This window comes from Schistocerca serialis, chromosome 8 (genome assembly GCF_023864345.2).
Source record: "Schistocerca serialis cubense isolate TAMUIC-IGC-003099 chromosome 8, iqSchSeri2.2, whole genome shotgun sequence".
NCBI classification, from domain to species: Eukaryota; Metazoa; Arthropoda; class Insecta; order Orthoptera; family Acrididae; genus Schistocerca; species Schistocerca serialis.
This window is the reverse complement of record NC_064645.1, coordinates 445,400,143-445,420,862: the sequence shown is the minus strand read 5'-3', so window position 1 is coordinate 445,420,862 and position 20,720 is coordinate 445,400,143. Positions and strand designations below refer to the sequence as shown.

At 43.1% G+C, this 20,720-nt stretch overlaps 1 protein-coding gene across 1 annotated transcript in view; it reads left to right on the top strand.

The window, feature by feature from the left end:
- The window catches only part of LOC126417056 (dipeptidase 1-like), a 644,900-nt gene that overhangs the window by 431,402 nt on the left and 192,778 nt on the right, over positions 1-20,720 (top strand). Inside the window, exon 10 of the mRNA XM_050084949.1 lies at positions 257-433. Coding sequence (XP_049940906.1) covers positions 257-433 — 177 coding nt within the window. The remainder of the gene's footprint in view (positions 1-256; positions 434-20,720) is intronic.

Genomic DNA, 20,720 nt, shown 5'->3' with positions numbered 1-20,720 from the left:
GGTAGTGGATCTGTTTCCTTGGGCTTCTTGTTTTGAAATCAGCGCTGTGTACGTTTTCGGTGCATTACTTGTCTTAGCAGTGACAAGTGTCAGCGTACTGCCTGTGGTAAGGTGGTGGCACATGAGCTGAACTGCCTTAAGGAGGTGGTGGACCTGTTTTCTTGGGCTTATCGTTTTGAAAACCAGCGCTGTGTGCTTTCTCATGGCGGTACCTAGCTCGTCTGTGACAGGTGTGGGCGTGCTGCATGTTGTCCAGGTGGTGGTACGTGAGCTGAACCGCCTGGGAGTCGTGGTGGACCTGTCGCACGCGGCGCCCGCCACGGTGCAGGCGGTGCTCAACGTCAGCCGGAGTCCCGTCATCTTCTCGCACTCCGCCGCAGCCGCCCTCTGCGACAACCCCCGCAACGTGCCTGACTCCGTGCTCACCCAGCTGGTAAGACACTCTGTCCTTTCATTTCTGTTCGTACTTGACTAGGTGCTTCTTTCCAGTTTGAAGCTGTGCTGAGTCCTCAACGGTTGAAAACGAACCAACACAATTACGACGTCGATCTGAATTTTCTCATGTTGAGAAGTCAGAAGGAACGATCTGTTTTACCTGCTAAAAACATTCTTAAGCCGAGATCGCATAAATATTTCTTTATTTACGACAGACTTTGCTGTCATCTTCAGGTCTTCAAAAATTTTTGTCATACCTCAAGCCAAGTTGTCAAGTAGATAAAACGTGGCACATTATATAAAGTTTGTCATAAATAAATATATAGTTTGCAACATTCTATCTAACCCTACATGAAAACTTAACTTGAGGTCAATTGAAAATAGACACATCTTAAAAATTTTGAAGGCCTGATGATGACAGCAAAGTCTGTCGAAACTACTTGTTTGTAAATAAAGGAATTTTTATGCGATTTTGTCTTTGGAAGTATGAGATATCACTGATGTCATCGAGCTGCTGAGACTGACTGGTGTATATACACTCCTGGAAATGGAAAAAAGAACACATTGACATCGGTGTGTCAGACCCACCATACTTGCTCCGGACACTGCGAGAGGGCTGTACAAGCAATAATCACATGCACGGCACGGCAGACACACCAGACCAGGAACCGCGGTGTTGGCCGTCGAATGGCGCTAGCTGCGCGGCATTTGTGCACCGCCGCCGTCAGTGTCAGCCAGTTTGCCGTGGCATACGGAGCTCCATCGCAGTCTTTAACACTGGTAGCATGCCGCGACAGCGTGGACGTGAACCGTATGTGCAGTTGACGGACTTTGAGCGAGGGCGTATAGTGGGCATGCGGGAGGCCGGGTGGACGTACCGCCGAATTGCTCAACACGTGGTGCGTGAGGTCTCCACAGTACATCGATGTTGTCGCCAGTGGTCGGCGGAAGGTGCACGTGCCCGTCGACCTGGGACCGGACCGCAGCGACGCACGGATGCACGCCAAGAGCGTAGGATCCTACGCAGTGCCGTAGGGGACCGCACCGCCACTTCCCAGCAAATTAGGGACACTGTTGCTCCTGGGGTATCGGCGAGGACCATTCGCAACCGTCTCCATGAAGCTGGGCTACGGTCCCGCTCACCGTTAGGCCGTCTTCCGCTCACGCCCCGACATCGTGCAGCCCGCCTCCAGTGGTGTCGCGACAGGCGTGAATGGAGGGACGAATGGAGACGTGTCGTCTTCAGCGATGAGAGTCGCTTCTGCCTTGGTGCCAATGATGGTCGTATGCGTGTTTGGCGCCGTGCAGGTGAGCGCCACAATCAGGACTGCATACGACCGAGGCACACAGGGCCAACACCCGGCATCATGGTGTGGGGAGCGATCTCTTACACTGGCCGTACACCACTGGTGATCGTCGAGGGGACACTGAATAGTGCACGGTACATCCAAACCGTCATCGAACCCATCGTTCTACCATTCCTAGACCGGCAAGGGAACTTGCTGTTCCAACAGGACAATGCACGTCCGCATGTATCCCGTGCCACCCAACGTGCTCTAGAAGGTGTAAGTCAACTACCCTGGCCAGCAAGATCTCCGGATCTGTCCTCAATTGAGCATGTTTCGGACTGGATGAAGCGTCGTCTCACGCGGTCTGCACGTCCAGCACGAACGCTGGTCCAACTGAGGCGCCAGGTGGAAATGGCATGGCAAGCCGTTCCACAGGACTACATGCAGCATCTCTACGATCGTCTCCATGGGAGAATAGCAGCCTGCATTGCTGCGAAAGGTGGATATACACTGTACTAGTGCCGACATTGTGCATGCTCTGTTGCCTGTGTCTATGTGCCTGTGGTTCTGTCAGTGTGATCATGTGATGTATCTGACCCCAGGAATGTGTCAATAAAGTTTCCCCTTCCTGGGACAATGAATTCACGGTGTTCTTATTTCAATTTCCAGGAGTGTATTTATCACACTGATATAAAATGTCTATACTTACTATTTCGAAAACAAGTGAACAACTGCTCGTCTATATTACTAAGGTCGCCAAGGTATAAAAGCTCGGTGACGCCCGACTAGGATATGCAATTCTGATTCTGGTTGCGGAAGAAGTTTTCACAACTAGCCTTTGCTCACAATGGGATGACGATAATGGCGTAAAGATAATCTTCACCTGACAAGGGGCAAAAATCTTGAGCGAAGTTCCAAATATCTCATCAGTGTCTCTTGAGATGAGAAGAGGTGGAAGTTTTGAAGAGTCGGTTGTGTATACAGAGCTAAGCTCCTCCGTTTGATCCATTTGAAAGATGTAGTTCATTTGCCGCCACCCTCCTTCACGAACAGCAGAAATATGTTACTAATTCAACAAACACTTGTCACATTTTAAGATACAACTTTGACACGTCGCTAAAGAAGATGTCACGGCACCCGAAGAAACACAATCTTCTCTGGGTCTCTCTGTAAACACTGTTGTACGATTGCTTCATTGTGCATATGGTAGCGATACAGGACATCGCTTTGGCTTGCGTCACTAGAATTTCTGAACTGTAGCATTACGTCCATTTTAGCGGCTATAACTAACAACAGTAGGGTAGGGTAGTTTGGGGGAGGAGACCAGACAGCGAGATCATCGCTCTCATCGGATTAGGGAAGGACGGGGAAGGAAGTCGGCCCTGCCCTTTCAAAGAACCATCCCAGCATGTGCTTGGAGCGAATTAGGAAAATCACGGAAAGCCTAAATCAGGATGGCCGGACGCGGGATTGAACCGTCGTCCTTCCGAATGCGAGTCCAGTGTCCTAACCACTGCGCCACTGCTCTCGGTGAACTAACAGCTCTAATTCTGTCTCTCGCATTCTTCTGGGTCAGTTATGTGATGAAGGTTTTAACCGCAAATGGTGTAAATCCAGAAAATTACATTGTGTGCTCTGAGTATGTTGCTACGAGCCATGCAAACACACGCTCTTTTCACTACTCACGCAGTTTTCCGATCATCATCAAATTATCCATTAGGAGCAGAATAGGGGGCTTTCCCTACAAGTAGATTTGTGTAGTCGGTAAATCTTAGATCGTTTTCGTGAAGGGTCAGCTGTCATTCTCTGTGCTGGCCGTAGACCCTCGGCAAGTCATGCGCTGTGTTTTGCTAGTTTTCTGAAGTTCGAAATGTGGTGCTACAGAAGAATGCTGAAGATTAGAAGAGTAGATCACATAACTAATGAGGAGGTATTGAATAGGATTGGGGAGAGGTTTGTGGCACAACCTGACTAGAAGATGGGATCGGTTGGTAGGACATGTTCTGAGGCATCAAGGGATCACGAATTTAGTATTGAAGGGCAGCGTGGAGTGTAAAAATCGTAGAGGGAGACCAAGAGATGAATACACTAAGCAGATTCAGAAGGATGTAGGTTGCAGTAGTTACTGGGAGATGAAGAAGCTTGCACAGGATAGAGTAGCATGGAGAGCTGCATCAAACCAGTCTCAGGACTGAAGACCAGAACAACAACAACTGACATTATAGCTTTCCCATATGCAACAGCAACTCCTGCATACGACCTCACGTAGCTTTAGGCGTTATACATTATATCATTTGCATATGCGTCGAGAACATCCTCAAAACACTCCCTCTGTGCACTCTCGAAGCTACGTTACACGTGTGTTGTCCTATTACCAACGACATATTGAACTTTTAGTGTTCTGAAGCTTAGTATCCTAACGAAACAGACGTATTGCCTACCATTTATTTTTAAATTAAGACAAAATATTTGATTTTTTTTTAAAATTTCAATGCTATATATTTCACATACTATGTCAATCAACAATCGTTCGAAATTTAAACTTCAGCAGTATAAGTTTCTCTAGTTGATAAATGTAACTATAGTGACAAGCTTCTTGGTTATTCTCCTTTTGCACTAGAACCTCGTGCATCCGATGAAATATCTACAAGTTAAGCTGGGCCTAATGAAAGGATAGGTGAAATTCCTAGTCATAAATTTAAAGTCTTTCACGTATCTCTGTGAGAAATATCGTCACTTATCGGAAACTAAGTTGGAACACCGCTGTCATTAAAAATATTATGTCCGATTTTAACTTTGAATAAAAAGTGACTGAGTCAGACGGATTCTTAGTTATCTTTCAAGGAATTTGTTAGCAAGTTCATAGACAGCTAGAAGGACTCGTATACCTGTTTTAACAAACATCTTGGAAATATTCAAGTTTTATGTTGCTTGATGTGACTCAAGATTCACTCCATGAACAGTCACTTTGAATTCCCTCCTAAAGATTGGAGAGATGCGAGTGTGGAACAACGAAAGACCATTAATCAAGACATCAATGTGTTGGACGTACGGTATCTGGGCCGATGAAAATTATGATGCGAGTCTGAATTTGATCAGTTCACCAATTCGTAGAACAAGCAGCTCATCGGAGAACCGGCCCTTTTAGATTCTTTGCAAAAAAGGCAAGTTGGACTTTATAAGTCAATGGACACAAAATTCCTGCATATATAGAAGTAGCATTGAGACGAAACTGTACGTGAAAAATACGGTCACATATGAATTTAGTACTAAAAGAAAAACAAAAAAGATTAAGCTATTACCTCGGAAAGTTCCTGGTTATATGAGATATCTCTCACTAAGGTAATATGTTTTACCGGTTCTTCCCATTATTTTTTGTATTCATGCCATCTGTAATACACTACAGTGTGCGTATCAGACTAATGTAATAAAGATTGGGGTTTCTTTCCATCGCTTTTTTTAGGTTTACGGGAGTAATTACTTCTCTCTCTCTTTTACAGCTATTGTTAGCCTAACTTAACATTTGTAGTCCGTAGTGGTGTAATATGTAGTGGACTCAAGAAATGTTTCTTCCTTGGAGTATAGACGTGGGATTTTGTGTTAGAGTTCAGACGAAGTGATTATATTTTCTGATAAATTAGATTATTCAGAATTTCCGTTAGTCCCACTCTCAAGTCATGGCACATGTGGTTATATATTTTTATTGTTGGAATGTATTAACTGAACTGTCTGTTTTTTGTGTATAGCTGGGTTCATTCTTAGTGTGAATTATGGTGACATGTAAACTAACTCGTTCGATGTCATGACGATGTCTCGTATTAATTATACAATACCAAGCTAAACTAATTCCAGTGTTTGCGACACTCTATCCAGTGCGTATCACACAGACTTGGGCATTATTACAGAGATAATGTATAAGTTATTTGTAGACCAGCTACAGTTAGCAGCTATCGGAACTATGTTTCGTATTTTTGTTGCACGCACGTGATCAAACGCATTCGCACACCTATTAGGGAGTACAAGTGTGGTTGTGTCAACCCTTCGCATTTATGGTGGTCTGAGCTCTGCAGGGTACTTTCAAATAGGTGTGTCAATGTCTGTGCAGGTATGGCACCCCATTCTTCCTCAGCAGCCCAAATAAGAGGAGGCAGTGAGTTGAAAGCTAGGGTCTACATCTACATCTACATCCATACTCCGCAAGCCACCTGACGATGTGTGGCGGAGGGTACCTTGAGTACCTCTATCGGTTCTCCCTTCTATTCCAGTCTCGTATTGTTCGTGGAAAGAAGTATTGTCGGTATGCTTCTGTGTGGGCTCTAATCTCTCTGATTTTATCCTCATGGTCTCTTCGCGAGATATACGTAGGAGGGAGCAATATACTGCCTGACTCTTCGATGAAGGTATGTTCTCGAAACTTTAACAAAAGCCCGTACCGAGCTACTGAGCGTCTCTCCTGCAGAGTCTTCCACTGGAGTTTATCTACCATCTCCCTAAAGCTTTCCCTATTACTAAATGATCCTGTAACGAAGCGCGCTGCTCTCCGTTGGATCTACTCTATCTCTTCTATCAACCCTATCTGGTTCGGATCCCACACTGCTGAGCAGTATTCAAGCAGTGGGCGAACAAGCGTACTGTAACCTAGTTCCTTTGTTTTCGGATTGCATTTCCTTAGGATTCTTCCAATGAATCTCAGTCTGGCATCTGCTTTACCGACGATCAACTTTATATGATCATTCCATTTTAAATCACTCCTAATGTGTACTCCCAGATAATTTATGGAAGCGGAGACCTTCTAACTCGTTCCAGAGGCGTTCAATTGCGCTCAGGTCGGGGCTCTGGGCGGGCCAGTCCGTTTCAGGAATGTTATTGTCCATAAACCATTGCCTTACAGATGCTGCTTTATGACCGGATGCATTGTTATGCTGGTACAGTCAGTCATCGTCTCCAAACTGTTCCTCTGTTGCAGTTAGTGCATAATGCCGTAAAATGTGCTCATATCGTTCCGCAGCCACCGTTTTGCTAACCACGAAACACCCCCCCATTCCTTAACATCACTTCCTTCGTACTTCTCTGTTGGCACTGCACATGATTCTCCAGGCGTATCCCAGACCAAACACTTCCATCATATTGCCATGGGGTACTACGTGATTAATCGCGCCAAATCACCAGCTTCCAGTCAATAACTGTCCAGTGGCGTCGCTATTTATATCACATGGAGCGTCGCTTAGCACTGAATACAGAAATTTCTGGCTAATGAGGAGCTTCTCACCGACTGTACCCCAATCTTCTGAACACCTTACCCACAATCATTGTAGCATCTGGATTGCTGATAGCACGCTGTAACTCATTAGTAGTTTCTTCCGTTCATGCTATTTTTACAGTCGCCTACTGCAATGCTCGACTGTCTATATCCGTCAGTCCATGAGTTCTTCCTGGTTCTGATTTGTTCCTTCGTGTATTCACTTCAACGTACGTCACCAACAGCCGAGTTGTGCAGTTGTAGAAGGGTTGAAATGTCCTTGATGGCTGTGTTACTCAGGCGACATCCAACGATTAGTTTATGTGTTACTGAGGTGACATCCAGCGACTAGACCATGTTCTCCTGACCGACCTGTTCTATTACACCTTCTCCGCTTACAGCACAAAACTCCCCGCCACCTTTTATAGCAGTGAGTCCGCCTCACGTGACATCTAGCTGTCGGTTCCACATTACATAGGACTGTCAGTATACTTTTTGTGACGTAGTATATATGACTTTCCACATAGTATGCGCAGACAATGTTACTCCCAGCTGCTTGTTTGCATAACATGGCTGCTGCACACAGTCGGACCTTTACCGAATGCAACTCTTTCACGGCTGAGGGCCTCCAAACAACAAATCTTAACAAATCAACAGGATAAAAAATCCAATTAAGAGAGCAAAAAAAAATTAAAAAACCATCACAGCTAAGTAGATAAAACAAACACATGAAAGGTGCAATACAAATGGCTGAAGGCCACAATTAAATTTCAAAATTTCAGTATGTATTACCATAGACTTTTAAGGGCAGAATGCCAGAATGTTTAAAAACTAGAGATTTTAAAAATCAACAAGATAAAAATGCAATTAAAGAGGCAAATAAATTAAAAAATATTTCACGTCTAAGTGGAAAGCCACAAGGCAAAGCAGATAGAACAAACGTATGCAAGGTGCAATACCAATGGCTGAAGGCCACAATAAAGTTTCAAAATTTAAAAATATATTACCATAATCTTTAAAGGCAGAAGGCCGCAATGTTTAAGCTTGAAAGACAAATTTAAGAATTAATTTTGCAAAATTTTTAAGAAAAAAAGAAAAAAATAATCATAAGCCTTAAATTTTTAGTATCTGAAAACAGATAATTAAACGATTGTGGCACTCAGTAGCCTCCAGGGTGGTTGGTCTGCCCTCGTTCACTTAGGCGAGACAGGTAGTGAGCCCAACTACACTTGATCCGTCGGAAACCAACCAGGGGACAGCCACGGACCGATCGGCACAACGACTTACTTCCCGTCAATCAGTACATGAGAACTCAAACAGAAAAGGTTGCAAACGTGATAATCCACAATGGAATATGTATGTATTAGCCGTCAGAATTACACACCACGTTGGACAGCGACAACAGGTGGGAGAAGGACGCTGCCTGAAATTACGTTAGTGGCCAGGACAGGTAACCGGAACACTAACGGCCACTAGGCAGAAAATTCCGCTGGTGCACTTGAATTTGAAACACGGTAATATAGTTAACTTCACCCAAAAGAACACTGCCTGAATTTACATCAGTGCCCAGGGCAGGTAACCACGACACTAACGGCCACAAGGCAGCAAATTCCGCTGGTGCACTCCAATTGTAGTCAACCGAAATAGTTAACTGCACCAGATGGCGGCTAAATTTCAGCAGTAGAAATACTTGGTGTTGCTCACAGGAAAATCTCCCCAACAGCAAACCACCGAAACGAACCACCACAACATGAATGGACGTGGCTTGGGTAGCTGAAACCACTATTCAACTTTGACGTCCTGGATCGGTGAACCACGAAGCTCGTAGCGATCGGACAGCTCCACACACCCTCCGACACTGCACAGGGGCTGCCAGCGGCCCCACCCGACTGCACCGCGCGGAGATAACTTCCCTCGTCCGCAAAAACTCACCGACTGCCTGCGCACCCCCTAACCGGAAACTATATGCACCAAACCAAAGATGGTACACGGCGCAAATATCGATACACATCACTGCTGCCGCACGTAGAAGGAAGGAGAACCACGATGCAACGGCAACAAGGGCGGGAAACCAAACACAGATAGACAGCGAAGTTCATGAAAATGCATAGTTGGGAGTGAGCATGGCTCAGTAACTGCTAATTTTAACACCGATTCGATAACAACGTCATTATTATTTAATTTAAACATTATGGAAGTACAATCAGTTCACACATGGGTCTCAGATCACGTAAACGTTGTGCGTTATGTTTGTGCTTATATTCTCGGACTAGTCGAAAATCGGAATGCGTTTTCAGTATGAAACTCTCTTAGCATGTAAGTTATTGTTATTCTCCCTTTGAAGCCTACTGCAGTTTAAGAGTATTTCTTATCAGATGCGTTCCGCATTTATTTATAAAGCATCTTCACTGGGAATTCTCGACTATGATATTTATAGATTTAAAAAATTTTTCTTCACAATTTTGGGGTAGTCTACCACATAATAGCGTGCATGTTCCGTTTCTCCATTTGTTTTTCTTGTACGTTGTGAGTTATCAGTACTGCTCTTTTTAACACTTTCACAGTCTCGTGCGCGCGCGCGCGCGCGCGCGTGTGTGTGTGTGTGTGTGTGTGTGTGTGCGTGTGTGTGTAAAAAACAAAGAATGAGAAAGCAAAATAAATCGTACCCGAAATTTATAAAGAAGAATGCATTAAATCTCTAAATGCCAAATAGTAGAAACGTAATATGTATGTCATACTTCCCGAATTACCATTGAAGATGCTTTCAAAATAAAAGAGGAATGCTACTTATGGAAAACGCTCTTAAACTGCATCAGCTTAAAACGAGGAACAATACTGAGTTATACATAACGGCGACTGCACAAGATGGACATGGAAACAATCATATGATTTCTTAGTACTTTTTGGTACCAAAAGCTTTTCGCCCAGCTCCTATCCTCCTGATGAAAGCGAGTGACTAAAGGGTTATTTATGCTGAATCGGTGCATGTTCAAAGTTGTAAGAACCTAGTTTAAGCTATTGGAAAACTTATTCTGATGAACCCACTGTCGCACGCAAGATTGAATGTCGTCTCGAAGGGCTTGCGGACTCTTGAACTGCGAAGAAGCAGTGACGATGTACACCACAAATGGGGAAACCTACGATGGGTGCCCAATAAGTGAGGTATCACATTCTTTTCTTGGTTGGTTTCGGTTGAGAAACGCGGAGTTTGTTGTGGGGTGACATGGCATATTCCCGTTTCAACCCCTATGGCTTCGTGAAGTTCCGGTAGGCTGCGGCCCTGTACATACAATTCAAAATAGTGTCTGTAACGGAAATGCGTTCCAGACAGAGAGATATAGAGTTTCGTTTGTAGGAAAACCAGACCATCGCAGACATTCATAGGCGGTTGCAGAGTGCCTACGCTGACTTGGCAGTGAACAAAATCACGGTGAGTCGTTGGGCGAGGCGTCTGTCATCATCGCAACAGGGTCGCGCAAACCTGATCGATCTCGCGCGTGCCTACCACCGCGCGCATCCCAGGCATGCGCAATTTTGAAACGTGCAGACACTCTCATTCGAGGTAATCGATGGATCACAGCGAAACACTTCGCTTAGTCTCTGATGACAGTGGTGACACACACTTTTACCAATTGGAACACTTAAAGATGTATGGCCGCTGGGTTCCTCGCCGACGAACAGAAGACCGTAAAGAACAATGAGGGACCATATACGAGGAATTGCTTGCGCGTTACGAGACTGATCGTAGCAATTATTTGTCGAAAACCGTCACAGGCGAAGAAACATTGCTTCACCACTTCGAACCAGAAACGAAACTGCAGTCCATGCTACACCGCCTCTCCTCAGAAGAAAAAGTGCAAACTCGCCCCCTAAGCCAGTAAACTCATTGTGAAGGTCTTATTGGACTCTGAAGGGGTTATTCATTTTGATGTCCTCCCTCATAATGCAACGATCACCTCCGAAGTGAACTGCGCTACGTGCAGGAATCTGAAGAAGCTACTTAAGCGTGTTTGCCTCCAGGACAATCCAAACTAACTTCTCCTTCTCCATACAACGCAAGACCTCACACAAGCCTGTAAATCCGAGAGGAACTCACAAAACATCTTGGACTGCTCTTCCTCATCAATCCCACAGCCCACATCTAGCACATTTCGACATCCACCATCTTTTTGACCCAATGCAAGACGCACTCCGAGGCAGGCAGTATATGAATGGTGGGGAGGTTATGCAGCAACGTGTTGGCTTCGAGTCGACCAACAGGATGGCATTATACTGGTATAGAGGCCCCCCTAGGATGATGGCGTAAGGTTACCTCACTGATCGGAGATTATGTTGAAAAGTATGGTCTTGTAGCCAAAAGAGTGGGGCATAGTACGATGTATTAGAATCATGAATAAAACAAACCCGCTTTCAGAAAAAAAAATGTCTTGCATTACGTAATGAATGCACCTAGTAATTATGTAGCGATCTGATGGAAGACAAACGGTTATGGCCTGGTGCCTGGGAAAGAGCTTCTTGGAAATGGCGAAGTCTGTCGGCTATTCGCATGCCACTGTCGTGAACATCTATGGAACATGGTTTGAAGACGGTGAAACGACGAGTAGGCGACAAGGTGTTGAATGTGCGCGCTTCATCACATGACGTGGGGGCCGGAGCTTTACCGTCTCTGTAAAGCATTTTATACATATTGCTGTTTTTGTGCCAAATGATTAAATGACTACATGTGACTGAAATAATTTTGTGAACCACTTGGTAAAGTCCACTTGTACTTGTATCAAAGTATGGTATCTCTCTTTAACTCGGATTTCAAACCTCTGAAAGCGGGGGAGGGGTGTATAGAAGCAAAATACGCCCTTTAGCTGCATTGTCAACATAAAAATTTCTGTGTACTGAATAATACGGAACAGGAATACAAACTACCGGCTAGTATCGCATAGTTTAATGCAGAAGGAACACTAGGGTAAGGGATAGTATAGTTGGAGGATAAAAACGACTTACACAAACTGTCGCAACGGCATCAAAGGGTGCCGCCACAACTGATCTCGAACGGGTGACGCAGATCCTCTCCTCATCATAACGGGCCATCTGTATTTCCGTGACGCGTTTATTTGAGTTCAAAATAACGTGATTATAGGTATACAGGATTAACTCTTTGTGATCTGTCAGCAGTTCTGAGACCCACAGTGAAAAAGAAAAGACAAAGAACCTGTCAGGACTGTTGAACCTCATTTACTCTTAGTTTTCTACATTCTTAACATATCGAAGAACTTTCACGGATGTAAGATCTATGGCTCCTGAACAGTATGAATATTAGCACTTGCAACGCTCAAGCTATTAGGATGGCGGTAGTGTCGCGCACGCATGGTATAAAAGGTCAGTGTATTGGCGAAGCTGTCATTTGTATTCACGTGATTGGTGTGAGAAGGTTTTCGACATGATTATGGCTGTACGGAGGGAATTAACAGGGAGCTAGGCGCAAGGCACATTCGGTTTCGTAAATCGTTAGGGAATTCAATACTCCAAAATCGACAGTGTCAAGAGGGCGCCGAGGACACCAAATTTCATGCATTACAGTTCAACTTTGACAAGGCAGTGGTCGACGGCCCTCGATTAACGACCGAGAGCAGCGGCGTTTGCATAGAGTTGTCAGTGCCAACAGACAAACAGCCCTGAGTGAAATAACCGAGATAATCAAAGTGGGACGTGTGGCGTACCCATCCGTTAGGTCAGTGCGACAGAATTTCGCGTTAATGCAGTATGGCAGCAGACAACCGACGCGGATGCCTTTGTTAACAGCGCAACATCGCCTGTAGAGCCTCTCCTGGGCTTGTTACCATATCGGTAGGACCTAGACAACTGATAAACCGTGGCCTCATCACATGAGTCCCGATTACAATTGGTAACAGCTGATGGTGTGGCGTCTATACACCTAAACCATGTAAACTGGTTGTCAACAACAGATCCTGCAATTTTTCCTCACTTTCATTTACGAAATTAATGTCATTAGCTAATCTCCTCGCCAATATGCTTCCGCAGTGAATTTCAGTACCACTCCTGAACCTTTCTTCTATGTCCGTGATGGCTTCTTCGACGTATAGATAGAAGAGCAGGACGAAAGAACACAGTATTATCTCATTGCTGTCTGCATTCTTGATCATCCATTATTCCTTCTCCCTCTTGGTTCTTGTACATATTTTAAATTACCTGACCTTTCCTATAGCAGACGCATTTTGTTGAGAGCTTCGAACATTTTACCATTAAATATTATTGAACACTTTCTCTAATACGATTATTCGTATAAACATGCGATAATTTTACTTGTGCCTGTTCAATCTTCACGTTGACGCCAAACTGATCGTCACTTAACAGAATCTCAGTTTTCCCTACATTGTTTGTTGTGTCTAGACAAGACTGCCTAGACACAATGAGAGGAAGCCGAAAGGCACGCGCTTAAACTCACGCAGGCTGGCGTGAGGTCTGAAACAGGATACGTAATGAATGCTATAAAGAAAAGTACGTAGCTTCTGGAATACTTAACTTTAATCCATAATTGTAGAACATCGCTCTTGATGATACATGCTTCATATAATAAATATCAATTGAATACGGCGCCTTGCTAGGTCGTAGCAATTGACTTAGCTGAAGGCTATGCTAACTATCTTCTCGGCAAATGAGAGAGTCTTAGTCAGTGTAGCATCGCTAGCAAAGTCGTCTGTACAACTGGGGCGAGTGCCAGGACGTCTCTCTAGACCTGCCGTGTGGTGGCGCTCGGTCTGCAATTACTGACATTGGCGACACGCGGGTCCGGCGTATACTAATGGACCGCGGCCGATTTAAAGGCTACCACCTAGCAAGTGTGGTGTCTGGCGGTGACACCACATTGCTGCTCTTAGCAAGTAGAATGAAAGAATGCTAAGACGATGTACAACAGTTCTCGCACTTATCTGCCGTGACGCTTTTCGTAACTGTGTGGACGGTTTTGCTCCGAAAGTCTGATAATTTTCGAGTTCTTACAGTCGTTTGGATGCCACTTCCCTCTCTGACTTCAGAAATAACAAAAGATTGTTGTCTCTTCCTTCCATCTTATTTGATTACAAATCTTCCTATGCTCTGTCAAACCTTGGCTTTAATGCTGTATCTGTAGCTTCCATATTGAGTCTCATTTCATCCATCACGTCACTACATTCCTTCCTCTCTTAGAGGTCTTTATTTTTCTTACACCTATCGATTCTATCATCCGCATATAACCTTAGCAGCCCTCTTTTCTTTGCTTTTAATATGTATTTATTCTTCTACAAGCTGACTCAGTCCTTTCGACGATCTATTTTTTCGATTTTTTCATCTTTCTCGTTCAATCATTTTCGTAAGTGACCCCGAATTATTTTCAGTATTTCGTTCCTATGTGACTTCTACTCATGTATTTCTTTCTTTTGATGAATATTTTTGAATTTCATTCATTCCAGTATTCCTCCAGTTATCCATGGTTTCTTTGAAGTTACCTTCGTTATGCCTCCATTAGTCTGTCCAGTTTCTGTGACTGCCCATTTGAGATGTCAATCCCACTGCTTTCCACATATATTCCTCCACATTAATGCCCTAAACTTCAGTTTACTATTCACTATAACTAAATGGTGATTTGGGTCTATATTTGCTGCGGCGTACGCTTCAGAATCCAATATCTCTTATCCACATTCAGTCAACTTGAAATCATAACCATCTTTCTGGATGACTTCACTGACCCCCATTATATCTAAGCAGCCTTTGCATTTCCCATTTTCAGACTTTCTGGTGTCCCTATCACATTCAACATCGGACAATCTACGCTCCTACTCAAAGAATGTTGCCCTTTCGTTGGTTATGCAACATTTTTCTCATGATCGCTTCTCATGTGACAGTTCCCACTCAGAGATCCGACTGGAAGATTAATGTCATCTCAACGCTTTTCCTATTGCAAGCTCCAACATGTTTGGGGAGTTATGAATAAAAGAGAATTTCAGCAGAAGTTTACATCACCATTATCCTCATCGTCATCAGCTGTTTGTCTTTTACTGGTGCATGAAATCATTCTCCATGCATTACGGTCTTCAATTGACCTGTGCTTTCCTTTATACTGTCTCACGCCATCTACTAACTATCCTTTTGTTTATTGGATCGTTTTTTTTCTTATTTGTGAGTCCAGCAAGTTACGTCTACAATTTGCTCTCTTACTGGCTTTCGTTTTTGTAATTTGACCGTCGCTCTCTCGCTGAAAGAATATGAAGATCCTAACCTTTAACGTGGTCAGTTACACGTACGATCTGTCTACGACTGACGAACAATATGTTTTACTTTTTTCCACGTTTTGAATATTCATTGATTTCACTTCATCCCTCTGTATTTGCATTTAGTTAATTTATGGTCAGAGGAGTAGCTCCTAATGTAATGCACTCTCATATTTCAGAAGGTGATTTTCTACAGCACGGAATCTGTCGCCTAACAGGCACATTTATTGGGTTCTGTGGTTTTTCGAGTCAGGCTTGACATGCTCTTGGTAACTGTGCTAATTAAACTGTGAAATAACAAAAAAATTGTTTCTGTTACAACAGCAACAACAGAAACAATTTTACAATAACAATCCTCCCCCGATGAACCATGGACCTTGTCGTTGGTGAGGAGGCTTGCGTGCCTCAGCAATCCAGACAGAAGTACCGTAGGTGCAACCACAACAGAGACGTATCTGTTGAGATGCCAGACAAACGTGTGGTTCCTGAAGAGGAGCAGCAGCCTTATCAGTAGTTGCAGGGGAAACAGTCTGGATAACTGACTGATCTGGCCTTGTAACACTAACGAAAACGGCCTTGTTGTGCTGGTACTGCTAACAGCTGAAAGCAAGGGTAAACTACGGCTGTAAATTTTCCCGAGGGCATGCAGCTTTACTGTATGGATAAATGATGATGGTCTCCTCATGGGTAAAATATTCCGGAGGTAAAATAGTCCCTCATTCGGATCTCCGGGCAGCAACTACTCAGGAGGACGTCGTTATCCGGAGAAAGAAAACTGGCTTTCTACGGATCGGAGCATGGAATGTCAGATCCCTTAATCGGGCAGGTAGGTTATAAAATTTAAAAAGGGAAATGGATAGGTTAAATTTAGATATAGTGGGAATTAGGGAAGTTCGATGCAGGAGAAACAAGACTTTTGGTCAGGTGAATACAGAGTTATAAACACAAAATCAAATAGGGGTAATGCAGGAGTCGGTTTAATAATGAATAAAAAAATAGGAGTGCGGGTAAGCTACTACAAGCAGTATAGTGGACGCATTATTGTGGCTAAGATAGATACGACGCCCATGCCTGCCACAGTTGTACAAGTTTATACGCCAACTAGCTCCGACGATGATGAAGAGATTGATGACATGTATGATGAGATAAAAGAAATTATTCAGATAGTGAAGGGAGACGAAAATTTAATAGTCATGGGTGACTGGAACTCGACATTAGGAAAAGAAAGAGAAGGAAACGTAGTAGGTGAATATGGAATGGGAGTAAGGAATGAAAGAGGAAGCCGCCTGGTAGAATTTTGCACAGAGAATAACTTAATCATAGCTAAGACTTGGTTCAAAATTCATGAAAGAAGGTTGTATACATGGAAGAAGCCTGGAGACACTGGAAGGTATAAGATAGTTTATATAAAGGTAAGAAAGAGATTCAGGAACCAGGTTTTAAATTGTAAGACATTTCCAGGGGCAGATGTGGTCTCTGACCACAATCTATTGGTTATGAACTGAAGATTAAAACTGAAGAAACTGCAAAAATGTGTAAATTGACGAGATGGGACCCGGATAAACTGAAAGAATCAGAGGTTGTAGAGAGCTTCAGGCAGAGCCTTATGGAACGATAGACAAGAATGGGCGAAAGAAATACAGTAGAAGAAGAATGGGTAGCTTTGAGAGACGAAATAGTGAAGGTAGCAGAGGATCAAGTAGGTAAAAAGACATGGGCTAATAGAAATCCTTGGGTAACAGAAGAGATATTGAATTTAATTGATGAACGGAGAAAATACAAAAATGCCGTAAATGAAGCAGGCAAAAAAATACAAACGTCTCAAAAATGAGATCAACAGGAAGTGCAAAATGGCTAAGCAGGGATGGCCAGAGGACAAATGTATGGATGTAGAGGCTTATCTCACTAGGGTAAGATAGTTAATGCCTACAGAAAAATTAAAGAGATCTTCGGAGAAAAGAGAACGACTTGCATTAATGTCAAGAGCTCAGATGGAAATCCAGTTCTAAACAAAGAAGGGAAAGCAGAAAGGTGGAAGGAGTATATAGAGGGTCTATATAAGGGCGATGATCTTGAGGACAATATTATAGAAATGGAAGAGAAAGCAGATGTAGATGGAAAAGGAGATATGATACTGCGTGAAGAGTTTGACAGAGCACTGAAAGACCTGAGTCGAAAGAAGGCCCTGGGAGTAGACAACATTCCATTGGAACTACTGACGGCCTTAGGAGAGCCAGTCCTGACAACACTCTACCATCTGGTGAGCAAGATGTATGAGACAGGCGAAATACCCTCAGACTTCAAGAAGAATATAATAATTCCAATCGCAAAGAAAGCAGGTGTTGACAGATATGAAAATTACCGAACTATCAGTTTAATAAGCCAAGGCTGCAAAATACTAACACGAATTCTTTACAGACGAATAGAAAAACTGGTAGAAGCCGACCTCGGGGAAGATCAGTTTGAAATTTCGTAGAAATGTTGGAACACGGGAGGCAATACTGACCCTTCGACTTATCTTAGAAAATAGATTAAGGAAAAGCAAACCTACGTTTCTAGCATTTGTAGACTAGGAGAAAGCTTTTGACAATGTTAACTGCAATACTCTCTTTCAAATTCTGAAGGTTGCAGTGGTAAAATACAGAGAGCGAGAGGCTATTTACAATTTGTACAGAAACCAGATGGCAGTTATAGTAGTCGAGGGATATGAAAGGGAAGCAGTGGTTGAGAATGGAGTGAGACAGGGTTGTAGCCTCTCCCCGATGTTATTCAATCTGTATATTGAGCAAGCAATAAAGGAAACCAAAGAAAAATTCGGAGTAGGTATTAAAATCCATGGAGAAGGAATAAAAACTTTGAGGTTCGTCGATGACATTGTAATTCTGTCAGAGACAGCAAAGGATCTGGAAGAGCAGTTGAACGGAATGGACAGTGTCTTGAAAGGAGGGTATAAGATGAACATCAACAGAAGCAAAACGAGGATAATGTAATGAAGTCGAATTAATTCGTGCGGTGCTGCAGGAATTAGATTAGGAAATGAGAGGCTTAAAGTAGTAAAGGATTTTTGCTATTTGGGGAGCAAACTAACTGATGGTGGTCGAAGTAGAGAGGATATAAAATGTAGACTGTAAACGGCAAGGTAAGCGTTTATGAAGAAGAGAAATTTGTTATCATCGAGTATAGATTTAAGTGTCAGGAAGCCATTTCTGATCGTATTGGTATGGAGTCTGTAACGTGGACGATAAATAGACAAGAAGAGAATAGAAGCTTTCGAAATGTGGTGCTGCAGAAGAATGCTGAAGATTAGATGGGTAGATCACATAACTAATTACGGGCTGTTGAATAGAATTGGAGAGAAGAGAAATTTGTTGCACAACTTGACTAGAAGAAGGGATCGATTGGTAGGGCAAATTCTGAGGCATCAAGGGATCACCAATTTTGTATTGGAGGGCAGCGTGGAGGGTAAAAATCGTAGAGGTAGACCAAGACATGAATACACTAAACAGATTCAGACGGATGTAGGTTGCATTTAGTACTGGGAGATGAAGAAGCTTGCACAGGACAGAGTATCATGGAGAGCTGCATCAAACCAGTCTCTGGACTGAAGACCACAACAACAACAACAATAACAATACACACCTTTTGATACATAATTCGCCCAATGAATTCATAAATGATTTCAAAATATATGTACATGCCTTTGTTTTCATTTAAAAAAGGTTTTTTGTGAGTGCTTACAGGAACCAACGAATCAGGACAAACATGTTTTTAAACGAGACTTAAAAATACAGACAGCAGAAATCTGTCAGTACGCCAAGGAATTAAAGAAATGAGTAACAAAGAGTAATGAAGCTATAACGTCTAAAACATTTCTGTCTCGATCTCCCGCGACACCGAGCCTCAAGAAGGTAGCTCCGTAAGCATCAGTAGTAATCAGAGAGTATTACGGAATTGCATTTGCTTAGGAAACGCTTTTCCGTTTGAGAAACTTTCTATTGGAACCATTCTGTTCATCACTGAAGGTGTCAAGATTATAAGGAATAAGTCCAAGCGATCATTCAAAAATGTACTGCTAGCGACTTGTTTCATTATATCAAGTAATTCTGGCCCTGTAGTTGCCTAAAAGAGTCTTTGGTTGATGTTGTTTCAGTATTACACAACAAATAAAGCAGAAGTTCACGCACGTTAATTCCCTAATTAGCGGCCCTACAAATATTCTTCCCTTTATTTTTGCTTCACTGATCCATCTAAACTTCTCTCGGAAGTAAATGAACCCACGCTGTTACACAAAGTCTTCGACTAGACCAAATTTAGTGTAGAGTGGAGTTAGATACACTCGTCTGCGGCCACATATCTTTTATCTGTTCAGGCAGAATTTCATTGTGAGCAGGCCTTTTTTTCAGTAATAATCATTTTTTTCTGTCTCTGCTGTCCCACCCTCATATGAAGCAGTTATGCTTTGTCTATCCAAGCTGAGTATCGAAATGAATTGCAGTAACCTTGAGAAGCCGATCTCGGGGAAGAGCAGTTTGGATTCGGAAGAAATATAGTAACACGCAAGGCAGTGCCGAATCTACCACTTATCTTAGAAGATAGGTTAAGGAAAGGCAAGCCTACGTTTATTGCATTTAGAGACCCAGAGAAAACTGTTGACAATGTTGAATGGAAAACTCTATTTGAAATTCTTAAGGTATCAGGGATAAAATACAGAGAGAAAGGCTATTTAAAACTCGTACAGAAACCAGACTGCAGTTATAAGTTTCGGGGGACATAAAGGGAAGCAGTGGTCGAGAAAGAAGTTAGACAGGGGTGTAACCTATACCCAATGGTATTCAGTATGTATTCTGAGCAAGCAACAAAGGACACCAGACAAAAATTTGGAGTAAGAATGAAAGTTCAGGAACAAGGAGAAAAAGCTTTAGGTTTGTCGATGAAAAGTCTGTCGCATAGAGAAATTTAAACGACGAGCAAGGTAGCTGAAATCACCTTTAGAAAAAAATTGTGACTCATTTGATTAACAGTGGCGTTGAAATGTAGGGTCGGCGTACATATCTCCTTCGCTGCCTTCAGCGTGTCGTTCCCTGTATTCGGTTTCTCTCACTGTCAGCTTCTCAGGACGTACAGACATCGGCATTTCTTCACTGTAACACACTGAGTTTTGGAGCAGATGGGCAGTCATGATACTGCAAGCTTTCCTTGTTCTTAAGTAGCTCCAACCGGTGTGTGGTCAGTAGGTTTCCTCAACATCATGGAAACATGAATGAACATGTGATGTGATCCTTTAACCAGTATGACAGGAGCGTATGAGAGAATATGAAGAGGGTGCAATTCTTGACATGGCTGCCAACCTTGCACCTAGAATAAAGTTGGCAGCTCATCTTTACAAGAGGGTCAGAATATTCAAATGTGTGAGAAATCTTATGGGACTTAACTGCTAAGGTCATCAGTCCCTAAGCTTACACACTACTTATCCTAAATTATCCTAAGGACAAACGC